General features: G+C 30.9%; 1 protein-coding gene across 8 annotated transcripts in view; it reads right to left on the reverse strand.

Moving 5' to 3' along the window:
• LOC130901729 (RNA-binding protein Musashi homolog Rbp6) overlaps positions 1-20,747 on the reverse strand; it is a 1,060,444-nt gene that overhangs the window by 547,763 nt on the left and 491,934 nt on the right. For all 8 annotated transcript variants that reach the window (XM_057813296.1, XM_057813291.1, XM_057813297.1 and 5 more), the window contains one exon: positions 17,250-17,334. In XM_057813296.1, the coding sequence (XP_057669279.1) occupies positions 17,250-17,334 (85 nt within the window). The remainder of the gene's footprint in view (positions 1-17,249; positions 17,335-20,747) is intronic.

The raw sequence follows: 20,747 nt of genomic DNA on the forward strand, positions 1-20,747 counted from the left end.
CACTGCTATTTTGAAGCATTTGCTTTAGAATAGCTCTCGTATTTATCACGATTCATTAAAATGAAGAACTTGATTCTTTTGGATTTTATTGGAGTGGCCTTTATCAAGCGAGAAATGTTTGAAGTAATTTTGACTTAATGTTGCCACAGCTCCTAATCATTTTTGTAAAACTTTTAGGGTAGTTTTATATTCTCAAAAATTCAATTGATAAGGAATAATCATCCTTAATAACTTTACGTTTGTATAATGTGGATTCCAGCGATTCTTTTCTTTTTATTCAACCCTTGTAATATGTTTTACCTACTTTTCGTATCGATTCTCTCACTTCAGCACTCGGACTGAAAAAATTAACAGTGATAACTCTGAAACCGATACATCTATTCTAAAATTGCATATTTCCAATTTCTATATTTGCCAACTGCCATCGGAATATAGTAATTGGAAAGAATATTCAATTTAAATATGGTGAAAAATTTAATTTGAAGATGGATTTACCCACGCTTCACTGATATGCTTCGAATATGTGAGACTGCAATTATTTTGTTCGGAAATGAGTATTCTTGAGTATTATTTCTCTATTTTCGTCATTTGGGTGGATTTCTTTCGTCTCAATTACATAAAAAGTGAGTAATGATGTGAAGTTGTTAACAAATATAAAAGCTTTTCGTTTAAATGAACGTATTGGCACGGTACAAATATGTTAGATCTCTTTTATCAACGCTCGCTTCATTTATTTCTCTCGTAATAAGGTGAATAATCCAAACATACTGACGATTAGGCAAGAATACTGAGAAAATGTTATATATACATGAAAATTTCAACACAAAAGTTACCCTAACAATTTATCGACGTCTAACTTATCTATATAATTACATCTAAATTGGAATTTCTGGTAACGTTGGTGATATTTATAATGAGCACACTATTTTCACTACCACTACACCATCACTCACAATTACGCTATCTGACGCGCGTTTCGATAACCAAGTTATCGTCTTCAGAGAATGAAGGTACACTTCACCTTCAATCTTTGAAGACGATACAGTTTACCTTCAATCTCTGAAGACCATAACGACAATAATTACTTCTTAATGAGAAGAAAACTGTATTGTATGGATTGTAAATTTTCATTTTCTACTAGGAATGAATAGAGAAAAAAAGTTAATAATAAAGAACATACAAAAAAATGAATATGAAGATAAGGTGTAACAAATTAAAAGAGAAATAAACCAAAATCAAATGAATCATGAAAACATATCTGGCAGCAAAGAATTTATCGATTAGTGACAGTAGAGAAATTATGGTTAAAATTTAATGAGGCAGTACTTAAGACAACAAAACAGCATGGAGAACAACAAAAATTATGCACAGTAGATTTGGAAAAACACATGGTGGAACGAAAGGGTGAAAGGAGCAGTTGAGCATAAGAAACAGGAATACGAGATTTAACTATCTGTAAAATGAAGAGTACCAGGAGCAGATCGCAAGTCAAGGAAATTATCAGAGACAAAAAACAAAAATCACGAATTGAGGTTGGGAAAAAAAATTATGAAGAATGCTTATAAAGAAAATTAGAAGATAGTTTTTTGGAGTAATATGAGATGTAATGAAAAATAAAGTGACAACGTCACAGATAGTAAAAATGGACAATGTTCAAATTATATCGAAAGGAGTATTGGAAAGACGAAGACAATATTTTAAACAATTGTTGAAAGGAGAAGAAATAACAACAAAATGATAAAGTACAAATGGAAGCACTACTGGTTAACCTAGAGAGGCAAGAGAATAAACCATATATGATAAAGAAAAATAACAAAAACCATAAGAGAAGTTTAGGCAAGAAAAGCACCAGGAAATTACTATATAACAGTAAATATGATGATAGACTACATAAGAGCTGAAATGAATAGAATACTAAGAAGAGGAGTGGCACCAGAAGATTGATAAATTGTCATAAATGTTCCAATATACAAGAAAAGATACAAAAAATAGAAAAATTATAGAGACATTACATTACTAGTCACTAAGAAACACTCAATATGGATTTAAATTAAATAATAGAGACGAACTTTATGATAAGACAAATAAATAAATTTAATAGAGAATTAAAAAAGACGCACCTTCTCATTGATCTTAAAAAGGTTTTCGATAAAATGGAAAGGAACGATATTTGTAGAAACTATAGAAACTATAGAAAAATGCAAGTGCACTAACACTAATATATTCCGAGCTTTCGTATACTTATGGTCTAGGAAATGATTTGCAAAATTTGCAACGGCTTTAAATTGTGTTCTATCTTGAAAAACTTTTGGATTTCAAAATCCAATATTCAAACTGACGCTTGATAGAAGTATTGATTCAATATAATCAACCTTTTTATTGAACATTATTTTAGTTCGGAATATGTGCAACTGGGACACATAAATATCAATAATCCTCATAAACATCTTTTTTTCTGTGATTTTTCATTTTTAGATGGTATAAGACAGGTAATGTTGCTTTAAATAGAAAATTATTAGGATAGGACAAATCAATAACCCGATTTAAAATTCTACTGAAACGGTATATTCCTGCAAATTTAGCGTATTATCTCTTCTGAAATTCCCGTCACTTTAGGAGTTTACCCTACTCGATCCGCCATAAATTTTGGTTTCGCCTAATCCACCGAGAAATCCATTCTTGTAGGAACTCCATAACTCCCGCGTAGTTGCTCTAATGATACTCATTTATTTTCGATCTAATTTCGGCAATTAAGTGCCATACGGCCACAATTAAGGATTAAATGGATACTTTTGCTGTGGTAGTCAAATTGGCAATATCACTTGTAAAAGCCGGTTTGAAATGAAATGGAAAAATTAATCAAACGCCCTCGCAATAATGTGTTGATATGAATATGATAAATTTTCTGGGACTAAGTCTCGAAATTATGTTTTTTCATGGTTGAGGTTAAATAATTACAAAGAATGAATCATTTCTTTCTAATTCAAATCATAACACATAACTGACTGCTATAATAATTAATTTCTAATTTCTTGTCAAAAAGATTATAAACTCATACATAGTCAAGCAATAGTTCTTCTATTATACAACAATATTTTAAAATTACTTGAATAGTTTACATGGATGAATATATTATAGTTCTAAATATTATATTTTTTAATACAGAAATCTACTAATGTGGCATACAGCAATCAACTTCAAATGTAATTATCTTAAAACAATAAGAGGATGATCCCATAAGTACCTGGCCCAACAAAAAAACACAAAAATTTTGGGAAAATATATTTATTTTTTAACGTAATCTCCTTTTCGATAGCCATTTTATAATAAGAATCGTTAAGAACCTCAAAATAGCCATTAACTGCCAATATCACCTTTTCATTGTTGGAAAATCTTTGACCACCAAGCCATTTTTCCAAGTCTCGGAACAGAAAATAATCCGAGGGTACTAAATCTAGCGAATAGGTTGCAAGAGGTAGCAATTCAAAAATTAATTCATTTATTTTGGCCATTACAATAACGGATTAGTGAGCTGCTGCATGGTCTTGATAAAAAACTTCTTTGCTCAAACGTTGCAATAAGTTCGCTTAATACTTGCAATAGTTTTTCCTTTTTCAAGACAGTCAATGGAAATTAACCTACGCGTATTCCAAAAAAACCGACGCCATGACTTTGCCTGCCTGGAAACATATTCACGACGCTGTTTTTGTTCCAATTCGAGAAAACTCGGCACCAATCATGCACACAGCTTTCTAATATCCAAATGTTCAGTTCATATGATATTTACCTCACTTTTTGTAATGCCTACTATGTCTGCTAGCTCGCGCACATTCAGTCGACGATCGTCCAATACCGCTTTGTGGATTTAATCAACATTTCTGGAGACCTTATTTGGTAATGAAGAAATAATCTAACCTAAAGTAGAATCTAGTTGAGATTTTATATTGGTACTTTCAATTATTGTGCTCGAACATCAAATTTTTATAAAAAACCTATTTTGGTGTGTTTTAATGAAACCATTTATAAATCTTTCATTAACTAGTTCTTTAATACGTCAATACTGACTATTTAAAATCAATTTCTCTTAATTATAAATGACGAGCTCTAATAAAATCCAATATTTGTGCGAATACAATACATGTGACAGTGATTATTTTACTGTTTAAGTGATTATCCAAATTTGCTTCGCATTAGCCCACTTATCAACTGATCTCAACATCGCGCTAATGTGAAGGAAACGTGACTGAGAATCGTCGTTTAAGTTAGGGCGAGACGATTATATATTAGTGTCTTACGAATTCGTACCGTCGCAAACATTTGGAAACTAAACTGATTGCTGCTCGATTAGTGCCGAAAGAAGTAAATTTCCTGTATAAACTAGCGTTAAAATCATCATAGAAATGGTAGACTTAGACAATTATTATACTACATTTCAAAAATGAATTGCAAATTGTGTTGATACATGGATTTATGAGAGAGAAATATGTATGAAGATGATGGTGAGATTTCTTTAGGTTACCGCGGTACCGTATACTCACAATTTTTACCAGGACACTTAGAATTGTCTCTTGTACGCAGTCGCTTTCACTTGTTAGATGATATAACAGAAAATTTGTAAAATTACAGAATTACTGTATTACAATTAAGATTATTTTAAGGAGAGAAAGTACGAAGTACGAAAGTACGTCAAGTAGGTAGGTCAACTCTCAGGTAGGATTCTTATAAAAATCGGGGAATATTTTGGCTCTCATATTGATGTTAGAGAGAGAGACAGAGAGAAATGCTTTATTGTTAAAAAATTTGTAGACAAAAACTAAAAAACAGGATAAAATTAACTAAATAGAGATACCAATTCAATTTATTGCAAAATGCAGAAAAAGCTGATGTCGATTTGATTTCAATTTGCAAATGATTATGCAGTTTTTTACATTGTAAAATATTTTTCTGAAATTGGAGAAGCGTGCTTACGAATTAGGCAAACGGATGCAAAGATGAATAAGGAAGGAAGAGTCAGATATTTCAAAGAAATTCAGATAATATCTAACTTTTTCTTCAATTTCGTCAAATAGCTACCATATTCCAAAAAAAAATTCCTAGAATTTTACTCTATTTAGAAACTAAAGCATACTAGTAACTTCACATTGTTTTACTATTTCATCAAGAATTATACGGAGCTACCACATAATTCCTTTTTCATCGAATTTTGGACGTATATTCACATAAATGTAAACAGTCATTTGTTAGCAATGTATAAACAGATCAACAACTGATGATTTACGATGTTACCAAGTTGTTGGTAATCGCGAATAACGACTTAACAATATTCATATGAACGCGAATTGATGTTGATTGATAAATAGGTTTGGACGTATTAAAAATTTCTATGAAGAATTTATTTATTGGAAATATATATTCATAAGAATTCGATAATGTTCTATACGAGGTTAAGTAAAGTTGTGAAAATTTCTTTCTCTAAATTCTTGATAAACCAATACCAATTCTTATAAATAGAGTCATTTGCACTGGTTACAAAAGCTATTATCTAGAAAAGTCCACTGAAATATATTTGACTACTACAAAGTTTTGTAATTAGAAAAAAATTATATTAATAGAATTTTTTAAAAAGATAATTATACAATTTCCAAATAAAAGTTAGTTCTTCGGTGATTAAGTATATAAATTCTAATAAATAATGAAATCCACTTACCCACTTCGATTTTTTCGAGTGAAAACGTAATCTATAATATATATGTATAAAACTCTTTACTAGTACATGAAGACAGGGTTTTCTCTATCACTACCAACCCCAATCAACTATCAGAATATGAAAAAATATATTTGTGGAATGATTTAGAAAGTTATAAAATGTGTTCAACTATTATGATTGATTTTGATCTGGAAAGTTCCAAAATGAGTGCAATTTAATATGATCGATTTAGAATGTTTGAGAAAGTTCTGAAAATTTCTAGAATGATCTCGACAATTCTAAAATGAGTGCAATTCATTATGATCGATTTAGAATGTTTGAGAAAGTTATAGAATGATGTAAACAATTCTAAAATGTGTTCAATTTATTACAAGCGAGAAAGTTTTTGAAATTTTTGCATTGATCTGAAAATTCCAAAATGTGTAAGATAGTTATTATTTAACCAAATTGAAGTGATGTACATCTAAATATATAAAAAATAGAGTGTTCTAGTACTAAAAATTTTGGTGTCTGTTGGTATATAAACCGAAATTCTGCACAAAAATGTATTCTTACATATTTTCATCCGTCATCCATCTCCACCCAAGTTTCGTCAGTATAATATTATTTGCTGCCAGAATAACTATATCCAGGAAATTTTCTGCAAATCTTTTCCATCATAACACAATCTCTTCTTTCTCAATTAAAAAAATTGAGGATAGATCTTCATATAACTAAAAAAATAGTCCAGTTATCTTTATAGTACCTTTAACGATAGTCGTTAAACATGAAAGAGCCGAAATATAGAGGTTGGTACGTTTTCAAATTGGCATCTTGTTTATTATCTGGGTGTACTGCAGTGTCCCCGCCAAGTCGAGAAAAAGTGTGGCACGGCCGTTCATTCCTTTTTTAGAAACAGTCGGGACATTTTCGGCCCCCTATAACTTCGTTGTGGATTAAACTAGAAGGCTGTATTCCTACTAACTAAGCAAGCATTGTACAAACACGGTATATTTCAAATTCCAAAAATCAAGGCCTAAGTTTCAAAAATGCGTTGATGGATATCGGTTCTACAGTATCCACATCCGGTCCATCTTACGTGGAACTTTCGAGAGTTATCAATTCTGAGCAGGTTACATCTACATCTACTTTGAAGGTAGTGAAGCACAGGAATCCTCAATTTGCGAATACAATAGACTATGAAGCATTAACCGCCCAGACTCCGAGAAAAGCCCACAGAGACAGGCTTTGAGAAAAACTAGCTAAAATTCAAGAAGAAAAAGAGGAAGACCACCGACAAAAATAAAAAAGCACAAAATACAGAGAGTGTGCTTCAAGAAAATTCGTTGTTGGTATTCAAGGAGTCGGTTGATTTATTCAGTCCCTACTTCTGTCTTAAGTAATTACGTAATAAGCTAATCTAACAAGATCTTATAGTGACCATATTGATATCATAAATGATTTATGTTTAAATAAAATGAATTTACAGATGAAAGCTATTTGATATGTGTTCTCTTTAAGACGTTGTTAGATTAACTAATTACGTAATAATTATAGACAAAAGGTCTCTTAAGTAGGAACTGAATAAATCAACCTACTTGGTATCACATGGATCTCACAACTTTTTACGGTAGAAGAACTGATTTGCGAGACTTGGTTTTTTGTTGTGATTTGTTATCTAATGCAAACCATAGGTTTCGTTTCTACAAAATCGACGGTGCACTTATAAAAAATCAAATTAGACCTTGACCTATTTCTTTGCCTAGCTTACCACACATAGTTGCCATACGTATTAGATGCCCACAATACGATCGCAAAAGAATAAATAAATAAAATAAATTTAACTAAAAAAATAGTTATTGGAAATCCTATTGAATTACCTGACATGATAAACAATTGGTTGTATAAGGATTATTTAGTTTTTCGTCAAATGATACTCTTATTATTTCGTTTCTATCAAATTCACCGGTTCTCATAGTATCAATAATTTTAAATAAAGTGTGATTATAAAAAAAATTGTAAAAATACACCAATAATGTAATTGTATATTTTTTTATATCATATAAAAGCTTTTTCCACGCGAATTGAAATGATTAAGCAGTTGAAATGCCTCATGTATGGGAAAACTCCATTTTATAAAGCAACAAATCAAATGTGTCTCGCAAACCGATTATATACGAAACAGATTTATGTGCCCTTTTAAATTCGCAGAGAAAAAACAAGTACATGTTAGGTTTATATGGAATATAAAGCCAGCCATTCATTGAATGCGAGTTGAGAGTTCGTCAAATGGTAATGACAGGTGAACAAAACTAATCTAAATAAAACTATTAAAATTAATGACTGAGAAAAATGTTATTTCGGAAAGAATAAAGATAATTTTTGAAAATTCATAGTTGAAAAATAGTTCTTTAATCGCAGAAAAAAACATTGATGTTCTGTTTTGATCTATGAAAATTACACCACATTTTTATATTTCAAATTTCAAGCTTGTTGCCTTCAATAGTTTTTTGTTAAAGTTCAGAAATGATAAACTTTGATGACTTTTATTCAGGAAAACGAACGAATGATAAATGGGGGTTTCAATGCAGCCGTTGAAGCACCCATGATGAACAACGGCAAAAACATTAAAAAGTCCTTCGATAAATAGTAGACATAATGCGTATTTACACAATTTTGTTTGTTTTATATGACAAACGTCTTCCCAAATGTTTTGATGCTTCCAAGCGCAGTAGAATGCGTTGGGCAAAATAAAAGGAATATTTGTAAATATATAAAACCATATAATTCCCACTGTACAATTAAATGAATAGTAAATCAGCCATCTAAATGGAGTGGACCCAGCACAACAAAATCATCAGCTAGTGGTAATGTTCTATATCGGTATTTATGTATATTGCTATGTGGAATCAATCCAGAATATTTTGGAAAGATAATTCGGCTTTTATTTTCAACGTACTCAATAGTGTCATCTACAAAGCTAGATAATTTCTCTTGGCTATCCAGGGTGAGTTAGTTATTCGAATAAGCTATTCAAACTAACCACAAGGACGAAATATCTTCAAACAGACAAATATGTTCATAGTAATTAGAGTCACAGTTAATAGTGGTTGATCGGAAAACTTAAAATTTATATGAATTGTAGGAATGAGTTGAATTTTTTTGCAGAGTGAATCTCTTTAAGATTGAATAATCGAAGCTGGTATCACTATAATCATCAGGTGGTAAAGAGAAGAATTAACTAACTCCTCTATCTTTATATTTCATGAGGTATTGTCATTTGACAGTGTAAAAATATAATCTTTCGTAGTTACCCAAAATTATTCATTTGTCTAAATACATGAAACGAAGATTGGTTATATTTATAGGAATAAGTCTAAAATCATTTACAAAGATCAATTTCACTTCTCACACAATCTCTTTTCAATTGTCAACCACATACAATCGAAAACTTTTAAGGACCGTAAAGACTCCACAAAGCATCATCACATCTGTTTTTGAAGACAATATCCGATTGTGACAACAATTTGAATTTTCTTGAAAATTACAAAGACCCTTGTTAACGTCAACCAAATATTGGAATACACATTAAAACAATCAAAACAACTAGCGCGCAGTGGCGAAGACAAGTTACAAAAGGTGAGTTCAGGTGGAAAATTCATTATTTCTAGTCTTCAGGTGACATCAATAAACAATAAATTGTTATTTCTAAGTAATATTATATGAGTTGCAGATAAAGCTTTGAATCGATAATAGATATAAGATATTAATGTCAGTCACTAAGAATCACTAAATTATAGTGACAATATTCCAAACTGGAAATATCTACTATGATCTGAAACTTGAGTAAAGACACTTGTATAAGAAGATGAACTTCTTTAAACGTTTCTTATCTCCAAAACAATGAAAAATAACTATGCTTGGAATAAATAATATTAAAAAACTTCAATGAATGCGAGCATATTGGAATGACATTTAGATCCCATATGGAAGACACCGAAATCAAAATTTATCATGTGCTTCATCAAGAAATTTGGTCAACAACTCTGAAATTCATTATAACGAATTAACATCCAGCATTAAAAGAAGAGATTTAATTTGAAAGGAATCAAAAATTGTACCAACACTTGAAGATATACAAAATATATTTAATGCTCGAACAAGTCAACAGTTTTGTTATTTTAACATCAATAGTTTTCCTATTAAAGAAGTATTTCTAGTGATAGATTTCCTACTATAATAATATATTTACTCCACGTAAGTTCTTTTTTTTTAAGTTGAGGACACAAATGCAGCATTTCAGTTTCTTTCATATCCAATTTCCAAATCTTTTAAGTTGGAAATTGAATATTACCATTGCAGGAGTTATCTGTAATCTGTATATGGGAAATTTTCTAGCCAATCAATTTTTTATATAGATATATTTTATTGGTGCGACCTTATTTTGCCCAATCTTATAGTTCGTTAAGGTGACTTAGCAGCTTGTTGGATGCCATCGATATCGTACAGTGTCATTTGCAATTGTCTTAATTACTTAATGTTTGTATATTAGTAGTTGATATCAAGTTCATGAGCAAGTACATTGCCTTGTGGTAAATCGGATTGATGTACAATAGCGTGAGCTAAGAAATTATAAATTGTAATTTTCATATAAATAATCGCGATCTATATTTCTCCAGTTATATACTCCGTAGCAGCTTCTAATCATCTACCCGGCGCCGGCTCCTAATTATACCCTATGGATGCTCCAGTTAATACATAAGAGAGGCGATCCAGAGTTGACCATAAACTTGGACAGCTTAGAACATAGAAGAAAGGTTATAGACTTTACTCTATTTTGCTAATACTAGCACGGCAGATGCTCTTTCGAGCTGTCCAACATAATACTACCTAGATTAGTATTTGTAAGACCAATTCGACAAGCAGACGTGGCTCACGAATATCAAGTTCACCTGTAGTCGCCGAGGATGTCAATTTATCGAAATACATTTCTTTGGAGAAGTTTAAGCCTGTGGAATCAGCTGCCAAGGCCGTAAGTCTTTCCCAAACACTACAACCTACACAAGTTTACAGGCACCTCCACACGGCAGACACCACTCGAACTACTCGAATATAATAGGGATTACTCACTTACTGTTCACATAAAAAAAGACATTTAGATAAGTTATGTCATTTTATATAAAGCCCTCTGAACTTTTCTGTGACGTCCCTGAATATATGAATATTCGAACGATGGTAATTATAACGGTTCATTCCCTGCAATCGTTATGTGCTATGCCAGTGACAGTTATCAGAAACAGAAACTTGGGTTTGTTAGAAAATAATGACGATTTCAAACGTAATGAAGATGCCAGAAAACTGATGATGGGTCGAATTTTTTCATATAGAACTATACTAAGAAATCGATGTTTATCTGAATTCCATATTTTTGAGATTATGAGAGAATTTAACAATCAGCGACGATTCTTTTAATTTGCTTCAAACTAAATATTTTTAGTGGTTTTCACTTCTACTAGAGAAGGTACTAAACTACAGAGAGTATCTCGTAAGTTATGTTGGTTATCATATGTGAAGTTCATACGATTCAATTTAATCATGTAATTTCTATGAAGAGCAGAATTGTTTAATTCATTTCAATAATTCTCGTTTCGTTTATTGATGACGGAGTACATTTTTATAATTAATAATATGGAGTTTAAAGTCGTGGCACCAAGGAAAACATGTGAAATTGAAGGAGAAGACATAGCGAACGACGAAGCTTTAGTTCAATCGTTTAAAACGGGGTGATTTGAAGCTTAAAGATCGTTCGCGCTCAGGTCGTGGAATATTGAGATTACAAGGAAAGTAGTCATTTGAAATACTTGGGAAAGATATATAAGAGTTTCGAATAGTAATACCACATGAATTAACAGAGTTTCAAACGAAACATCGAGTAGAGATGTGCAAACAGCCTCTTGCCATGCCGAAAGACGATCGTCACACACATTGTTACTTACCATAGAAAATTATCTAAACCACTGAAACATAGAAAATCAATGGAATATCATATCATCTAAAGATGGGGTATACTTCGAATAATAAAGCTTTATTTTTGTATGATTATTAAGTAATATGTCATAAAAAAACTTTTTTAAAAACCACACTCTAAAAAGGTTCAGAAGTGCAATAGAAAGTGAAAAAAATGGGCAGGATAGGGCTTGAATATTCTTTAAATAAAGCGTCCACACTTTTGGTATTGTTGTATTAAAATTTTCTTCACCTCTATCCTGTTCCGTTTCTTAACTTTTTAGTGCACTTATGACCTTTTTAAAGTGTGGTTTTCACAAAACTTTTATATTATATTATTTTCTACTTTATAGTTTTGTAATTTTATTGTATGTGAAAAAAGACGAACGATATGAGTTGATTGAATTGTGGTAATAATAAACCGAAGTGAACATTGGAAAATAACATTATTCATAAGATATAATCGTCTGCTTTTAGGATATCGTGGAGGCATAAGTTATATCCACATTCCTCCTCACTCTACACTAATTTCTCCTCGAATTACCCTTATATTCGCAAATATAAGTTAGAAGAGATAGAAACTACTATTCCGACTAAACTGAAAACAGTTCTAGCAAATCTAGCAATTCAGCAAAGTCTTAAAATTCCAAATATATCTTGTAACATTAGTAAACCACTTAACATATAAGGGTTTCTTTGCGAATATAAATTACAACTAAATTGTATTTTTTTAAAAGGTATTTGGAACAACCCTACAAGTAAAATCCATTAAAAATGCCAAATCCACTTGAATGATTGAATGATGCAGATGGAGAAAGTTTTAGTATATAAAAATACCAACAAGCACCATTTGAACTAAATTAATGGTCGGGCTGAAATTTGTTTGTATCCATTTCCAAATTAAACTAAATCGGGGAAAGGAGAACCGCATAAAAGCGTTAGCTTTCAAAGCGAGAATTCATTACTTTGTTAAAAATGTTGTGAGATTTGATGAATAAATGAATAAATTTTCAAATAAACGTTATTAAAATACTTTGACTGGAGGATATTCTCATTTGTGTGGAACGACTAAATGAAAAAAAATCATAATTATATTGCATATTTATGGAAATTCTAAATCATATTCATAATATTTGATATGTTTGCAGCTGTCATTCCAATTCAATTAATCATATCTGGTTTATAGTGTATTTTATGTTTCTTGCACCCAGAGAGGAATTTTCAAAATAATATTTAACAGAACTATATAAATCACTCTATTCTCTATAGTACGATTTTTTCAGTTGAAATTATTAATTATATACTAACATGATGAATTTTTTTCATTGATAATTTTGGTCTTAGGATATCATGGTATCGGAGAGATGGAAATTAGTTTTATGAACATTTTGTATAACCAAGTTACCATACTTGAATTGACTCCTTTCGGTACCCTGTTAAATTTTTTTCTTATCACTATTTATATCTCAGGGTAGACTATAGACTAGACTTTAGATTGTTGAAATAAAATGGTCAGATACAATACAAATGATAAGTATTATATATATATGCCACTGTTCTTTCTGTTACGAGAATTGTTTGAAATCGATGAATAGCAAATATTCACAATTGAATATGGCTTTATTATTTCTCAAAATGTTCTCCGTTAAGATCAATACACTTTTGCATGCAATTGAACAAACTTTCGAATCATTTTTTCCATTTCGATTGAAGAACCTCCAAAACATATGATTTGAAAACATCAACCGCTTCTTTAGGTTGACGTTGCATTTAATTTTTGATCTGAGATAATAAAACGAAATTATGGGGTTGCAAACAATGTACAGCAATTCGATGTTTTGACTGTTCAAAAACGTTTTTGTTCGAACTGTTCTATGAGAGTTTGCTTGTCGTGGTGGAGAATGATTCGCCTTTTTGGTTTCCTTGATTTTTTCGAACCATTTTGAATTGACCAATCTACGTTGCTCTAATAGAACGGTGGCGACATGCAAAGTTATTCCGAAAAACATGCGACCATTTGCTTCGAAGTGCTTCGTGCGCGAACAACTTATGTAGGATTTGGGTCGTTTTAAAAGATCCATACAGTCGATTGTCGATTCGAGCTCATATGCGTAGATCTATGATTCTTTGCCAGATATGATCCTAAAAACGTCTTTCGAAGAACCACGAATGAATTTTTTCAGCATTTCTTTGCACCAATCGATCCTAGCTAGTTTGTCAACTTATGCGGCATCCAAAGCATATAAATCTTTTTGATAGCCAAATGTTTATGCAATATTGAACGTATGCAAATATAACTAATGCCCAAATACGCCTCAATCTCATGTCACATGATGATGTCACAATATCAGTTTACGCACAGCATCGATGTTTTTTTGGCACAACAGCCGATTGTAGCGAAGTACGACTACGATTGAATTCGGAAAACCAGTGAAACACAGTGGCTGAATATGATGCTTCATCACAAAAGAAACGAGTTGATTGCCACGGTGCTTTTGGTTTGATCCACTCCGAAAGTCATAGAAAATCATCACAAGAAAATCATCACAAGCTGAATTAAATGATCCCATTTGAGATTTATAATTATCAAAATCTAAAGCAGAACTTTTTGTATCTCACTCTCAAAACTGAAGTTTATAAACATCAGATACGGAAGTTACTTTGTCCAGTAACGAAACAAAACAAATGCTTCAAAACTATAATGAAACAAAAGCCGAAAAACCATCTATAACAATAATATAATAATAACAATAACTCAAAAAGTATTAGTGATGAATAGGAAAAGAATTTATAAACAGCCACATCAGGACCTTTGTGATGAAAGATGATCTATAATTAGTAAAAGTATCTCAAAAATAGAGTAAGACAAAATTATTAAAATCATTTTTGTACATATCAAGTGAACCAAGTTCTATAAGTCTGATTGAAAATTTGCAATTTTTATTTTTTTGAAACATTCTATTTACAAAATCGATTTTACAACAAAGTATCATCTGTATATAAGCCTTCAATCTCCAAGAAGAAAATAACACAAAGGTTGAAATAACTAGCCTCATTTTATGATACCATAAAACGAAACAAAAATTTGAAAACATGTTAAACTGAACGCCTTTCGGTGCACAGTTACAGTTTGCAAATTAAACAGATTTCCATGAATCTATAATCGAATTCAAAGAGTTTTTATTTCTCGCCAAAATACAATTATATACTTTATATCTTTTCGAACAATAATAAAACGTTTACGATGGCATAAAAGAGACTGTTCTTATCATCTCAAAGCTCACTCGATCCAACATTTTTATTCGGGTTCTGCCTTTGTAGTACAAAAAGCTGATGCGTTTTCTTCTTTGTGATAAAATTGTATGTACATGATTAAACACTCATTGCCGAGCTTCTTTATACTATATACTAAGTGTAAAACTTCAGATTTGGATTCAGTACATACCAGAGACTTTGGAATGGCATCAAAGGAAAATTCAGACATGATATGAGATGAAAAAAAAACTGTGTTTGAATTTTGCTATATAAAATTGTTGAATAGTCGTCATTTTCAATAAATATAAAGAATCTTCGTATTTGTTATCATCATTTTCATTTTTTGGACTTCGATTTTATCCTACTCTGAGCAATCAGATTCAATTTATACTTTCCACATTTGTCAAATATAGTCGACAATGCAATAATTCACTGTAAGGACACGATTATCCTGATTAGATTCGACAGGATTCATAATTTTTTTTTGTATACTTTGCAGGAGAATAAGTAAAATAGAGCCAGTGGGCGAATCACGTGAGCACGCAGTACTAGACTTACAAAATTGAGATGCTACCGTCAACACATCTGTTGATCTAGTAAAGAAGGATAAAAATAACAAATTAAACTAAAAGCAAAAATAAAATACAATTCTAATATACCGAAAAACGCGCTTTTAAAATTAGTTTGTGAATTGTGAAAAATAAATTATAGTTTGAAAAACTAAAATACACGATATTAGCAAAAATCAAACTAAGAAGTTAAAAATGAATCTCGGAATGAGAAAATTACTCTATCACTATTATGATCGCGTAGAGTGCTTTTCATAAAATTTTTAATTAAAATCTTTGTTTTGGAATGAAACTAGTAACAAATTGTAATGAGTGGTTATGAGTCCTACATTTCGACATAACCATTTTCAGTGAGTTATGTAAATGGGGACATAGAGAATCAAGGTAAGGGAAGAGAAGGAGAAAGCGTAGGGTGCTTTTTAGGCAATTCTAAACTTAATTTTTGTTTTGGTATGAAACTAGAAAACAAATTATGATGAGTAATATCGTGTCCTATATTTCGACATCATCAATTTGAGTTTAGTTATGTAAATGGGGGAAAAGAGAAACAAGTAAAGGGAAGACTTACTTAGTAAATAAATTAGGTAACGGAGAAATAATTCAGCCAACCCGGAATAGGAACCAAACTCATATCCTTTGGTTACGTGCTAGAAGCTTTACCAGTTGAGCGTTTATTGAGGCACGTAACGCATTGATATTCCAATTACCCACATAAGATACCCACCAAGAGTCATGGTAGTCCATCTTACCACAGAAAGGTATATTGATAAAATAGGGAAAGAGAGGAGTAATTGAAATGGAAGTCCTACTTGGTGAATAATCATTCAAACAGTCCCCGGACAGGAAATCCGTCTCGGATCTATTGGTTACAAAACGCAGAGTTAGTTCAAAAATGTCATAGAAAGCATACAATTTTTTCATCAGCCATTTTATTCTTATGACGAGAATTATTTTTACGTTTTACTTTGATTATTGATAAGAGCATGTTTCTCAATTTCACAAATCTTATTTATTTGAATATTACTAGAAATTTTCTTGCTTATCAATGTGTGGCTAATATTTAATTGTTGGTTTCATTTCTTTAAAGTGATGGTCCAATTATTGCTAACCTCTCTTTATGAAAGAATCACTATTTATAAAAGTAGTTTTAATGAAGAAGAGTGAAAAAATGATTAAAAAAGGGCGGCAGAAAAGTAACAAAGACAATAATTCCGTTCATCATTGAATTGTTATCATTATTGTGTCAAGAATTCTTCGAAAACTGTTATATATGTAATGAGAAAATAATTTTTTTTAATTTATACTCTTTCTACCGATAAGGCGCTAAATTCTAACTGGTTGTCTCATTTCCAACATAACTTAGAAATTATTAACAAGTGGTTCTACTATTCATCATTTTTTAATTCTTCTTAGGAAATTCACTTCCTAACTAGACTATATTGGTTGTAGAAAGTGGAAAGGCACTAGTTCGTTTAGATTTTGTTGTACGTGTAGGAGCTAGATTTAATTTTGAGCCCTCCAGAACATACGGTTTTAATAGTTTCAGATGAAAATGATTACAACTCTTTTAATCCTTATATATAATAAAGGATAAGTAAAATAAGTGATTCGAATTTGTGTCCGTGGTTAATCAAGAATATATTACTAGAATATTTGGTGCCTTTTATGAAGAATTTATCCATTTCATATCTAATATTTCCAATAAATAAAATAAACTGAAAAGGATTACTTACCTTCTTTCCATCGAGTTCATGTGTGCCTTGTGCCAGTACTTTATCAACGCTTGATGGGTCGGTGAAAGTGATGAAACCGAAGCCCCTAGAACAAACAAACACTCGTAGTGAACGTTCAGCTTTGATCTACGTTTTAGTAACTAAAAAGTATTCACTATAATTAATATAAACTAACATATACAAAGGTCACAGATAGCATGCGTTCAATTTCTATGTTTATTTTGAGTTTGAAGAAATTTTTATCTCAAGTAATCGAGATATATGCGCGATAATATTTGCGGTAACCACAATACAATTTTCAAAATATCATTTCACCTACCTTTTTAAGCGATAAACATAAGTGTGAGATTGATTTAAATGGAAACTGGTTAAATTCCAATTCTACATAAATTTTAAGGGCATTTTAAACTTTAGGAAACGCTTCTAGAAAATCTTTATGTTGGAGTTGTCTATTATTCAAAACTAGTTAGTATGGTGGAAAAACTAATCCTCAAACATTATTAACGTTAGTTACCCCACTATCGAACTACTATCTATAGCTATAGTACCATAAATCAATAGCAGTCTAGCAAGTTTGACATTTATAGCCACCTTAAGCTGTTAAGAAAATATACTTCATTAGTATTATTAATTGATTGTTTATTTATTAAAAATAAATTCAAAATTGGTTGTTAAGATTCGAGGCTGTGCTTATAGCATCGTGAATCTACCATGAAAATCTTCCTGACTGACTTTGTTCTTGCTATGACAAGAAGTCTATTATCATCTATTAGCATTCTATTATGTTATTTTTGGATGATCAAATCCTTCTTTTTGATGTTACATGTTTCGATGTTTTATATAGGCCAAGAATGTAATTACTGGCAAAGTCATTCAATCGAAGATTTGCATGTTGCCTTCGAGGTCTTGGCTTGTTGTTAGTTCACTTAGATTGCTGACAAACTCACAAATTTCCCTTTTTTCCTTGAATCAAAATATTCTCTCAAATTTCAAAAAAATTGAAATAGTATTCATCGATAACATGAATTATTACGATGCAAAATATGATATAGAAGAATATCTATTCAATAGTCTCTTATATTTGATCTTATGAAAGAATTTGTTAAAATCAAATATAACCTGTAATCAAATAAAGATTTATAATGGAACCAAGAAAAATTTATATATCTATCTTTATCAGTAATGGATTCTAATTAAAACATTAGTTTTCAGTTTGTAAAATAATGAGAAGTCGTAAGGGACTAAATCCGCTTGATAATTTGGACGAAACTTGATAATAAAAATATTTTTCACAAGTCTTGATAGTTTTATCAAAAATGAAACCGTTTTGTCCGTTATTTTAATTAACAACTTATCAATTTTTTTAAATAATCTCCTTATATAATTAGGAAAATATAGGTATAATTTTGTTGATAATCCATTGTGTTTGTTATCTGTTATGGACTCTTATTCAAGTGAATCTATATGGTGTCATTATTAAAAAACAATTAAGTAGTTGTGAGTGATTGTTTCATAAATCAACCAATCCTAGAAGAACATCCAAAAAAATGACGTCAGTCAATATGCCAACATCATCCCAAAAAATTGTCGACACTGTCTATATTATTGAAGAAAACATATAATACTATGAAATTGTTTTCTACTGAATATCTTCCTGATTTTATAACTTATATATCCTTGGAATGAACTACTTCAGCATTCGTTTTACCCTCTAACCTCTAAGTAATCCTTACATTCAAATATTTCGTACAATGTTAATAATATACGCTACAGTGCTGAGAGTTTCTCTCCGAAATATCCCATCCACTCATAAATCCTTCAACATTCCTGTGTAGTCCACCTCTCCTTACTAATGTACCGTGTATTCTTGCCCTTCACCATTTTGTTCTAGATTGTAGGGTATTGTGGCATATAAGAAATTTTCCTGTGATCTTTAAACCAATTCATTATGTTCCTATCTCAAGAATAAAGTTGGATAGAGGAAGGATTTGTTGTCAAGTAATAAGAATCACTATCAAGTATTGCGCTCTGAAAAACATTTCTTTCCAGCTATTTTTATAATCTGAAATCATGTGAAAGAGATAATATGATATTGGATACTCCAATCTGTTGAATTTATTTGTATTAAAAACATAAATTTGTTTTATTTTCCAAAGAATGTATAGTGTGAGCCATAGTTTTTGTTAGCTTGGGTCCATCTAACGTATCTTAACTTAACTTAACTAATCTTAACTTAACCTATCCTAATCTAACCTAACCTAACCTCACCTAACCTAACTTAACCTTATCTAATAGTCATTTATGTATCAAGACACTTAAGTCATACTTTTTGTCTCAAGGCATATTTTCTCAAAATCGGTCAGGATCAAAAATACTTCTGAAAATATTTGGAATGGAGGCGAGCAGAATAGGTTATGAATGTCGCGTTTAGTTACACAGCTGTTACTTCAATGCATATGTTCTAAAATGAGATTGGTTGATAGGTTGATACTCAGGCTGGATTCCTTACTCGCATGAAGCTTTAATGTACTTTTCAATTTGATCAAAGTTTTCGACATTTTAAAATTTTGGAAAGCAATTGAATATTTAGTATGGAAACGCAGAAAATTGAAACGTATTGAACAAATCGTTGAAGATTTGCTACTGATTCAAAGTGAGTTTAAAAAATTCAAGACCAAGATCAACTAAAGGCTTGCGAAACGGAGTGTGACCAAAACCAAAATCGAGTTGTTCAAGACTTATGCAAGACCAAGACCGGCCTATAAAACTCTTGCAGTCTTGCTTTTTTTCATTAATTCAATAATGTTTCTTGATTCTTACAAAATGTGTATCGTGAAAGCAATTTGAATTTTGAATAAGTATAGCTAATTTCAATAAAAATATGTTTTTTGAAAAATTATTATTATTATTAATACTAATAAAACAGGTGTACCGTGCTACAACGAGGATCTTGTTTTAAATCCATTTAAAATGAAGGATTTTAGGTTGATTGATATATTATTTGTTTACCATATATCTGGGAATCAGAAATGAGATAATATGTTCACTTCTTTCGTTCCATTATAGCTTTTTATTTCTATTCTTCAGACCAAGACCAATAACGGACTATCCAAGACTAATGTCAAGACCAAGACTACATATGAAGCTACAAGACCAAGACTAAGCTGGTCTCGGTCTCGGTCTTGCATTTGCTCATTAATATCCATAATTTGTGGAAATGGAGCTCTATCCAAAACTGTGTACTTTATTATTATTATAATTCATAGAATAGCTTATTTTGGAAACAATGAAATGCATTGAAATTGAAAATATGTATTAAATATTTTTGTTCTATTTGTTTTATTGACATGACTATGTTATGTCTTTTTCAAAACATCCATCAGCACCTTTTGATATGTGTTATCCTTGTCAAGAAGAACACATATCAATAGTTTCAATATCAAAATGAGCAATTCGAAGAATTTTTGTAGGTTTGTCTAATATAATTTGTCATTGATA

The sequence above is a fragment of the Diorhabda carinulata genome, chromosome X (assembly GCF_026250575.1).
Source record: "Diorhabda carinulata isolate Delta chromosome X, icDioCari1.1, whole genome shotgun sequence".
NCBI lineage: Eukaryota > Metazoa > Arthropoda > Insecta > Coleoptera > Chrysomelidae > Diorhabda > Diorhabda carinulata.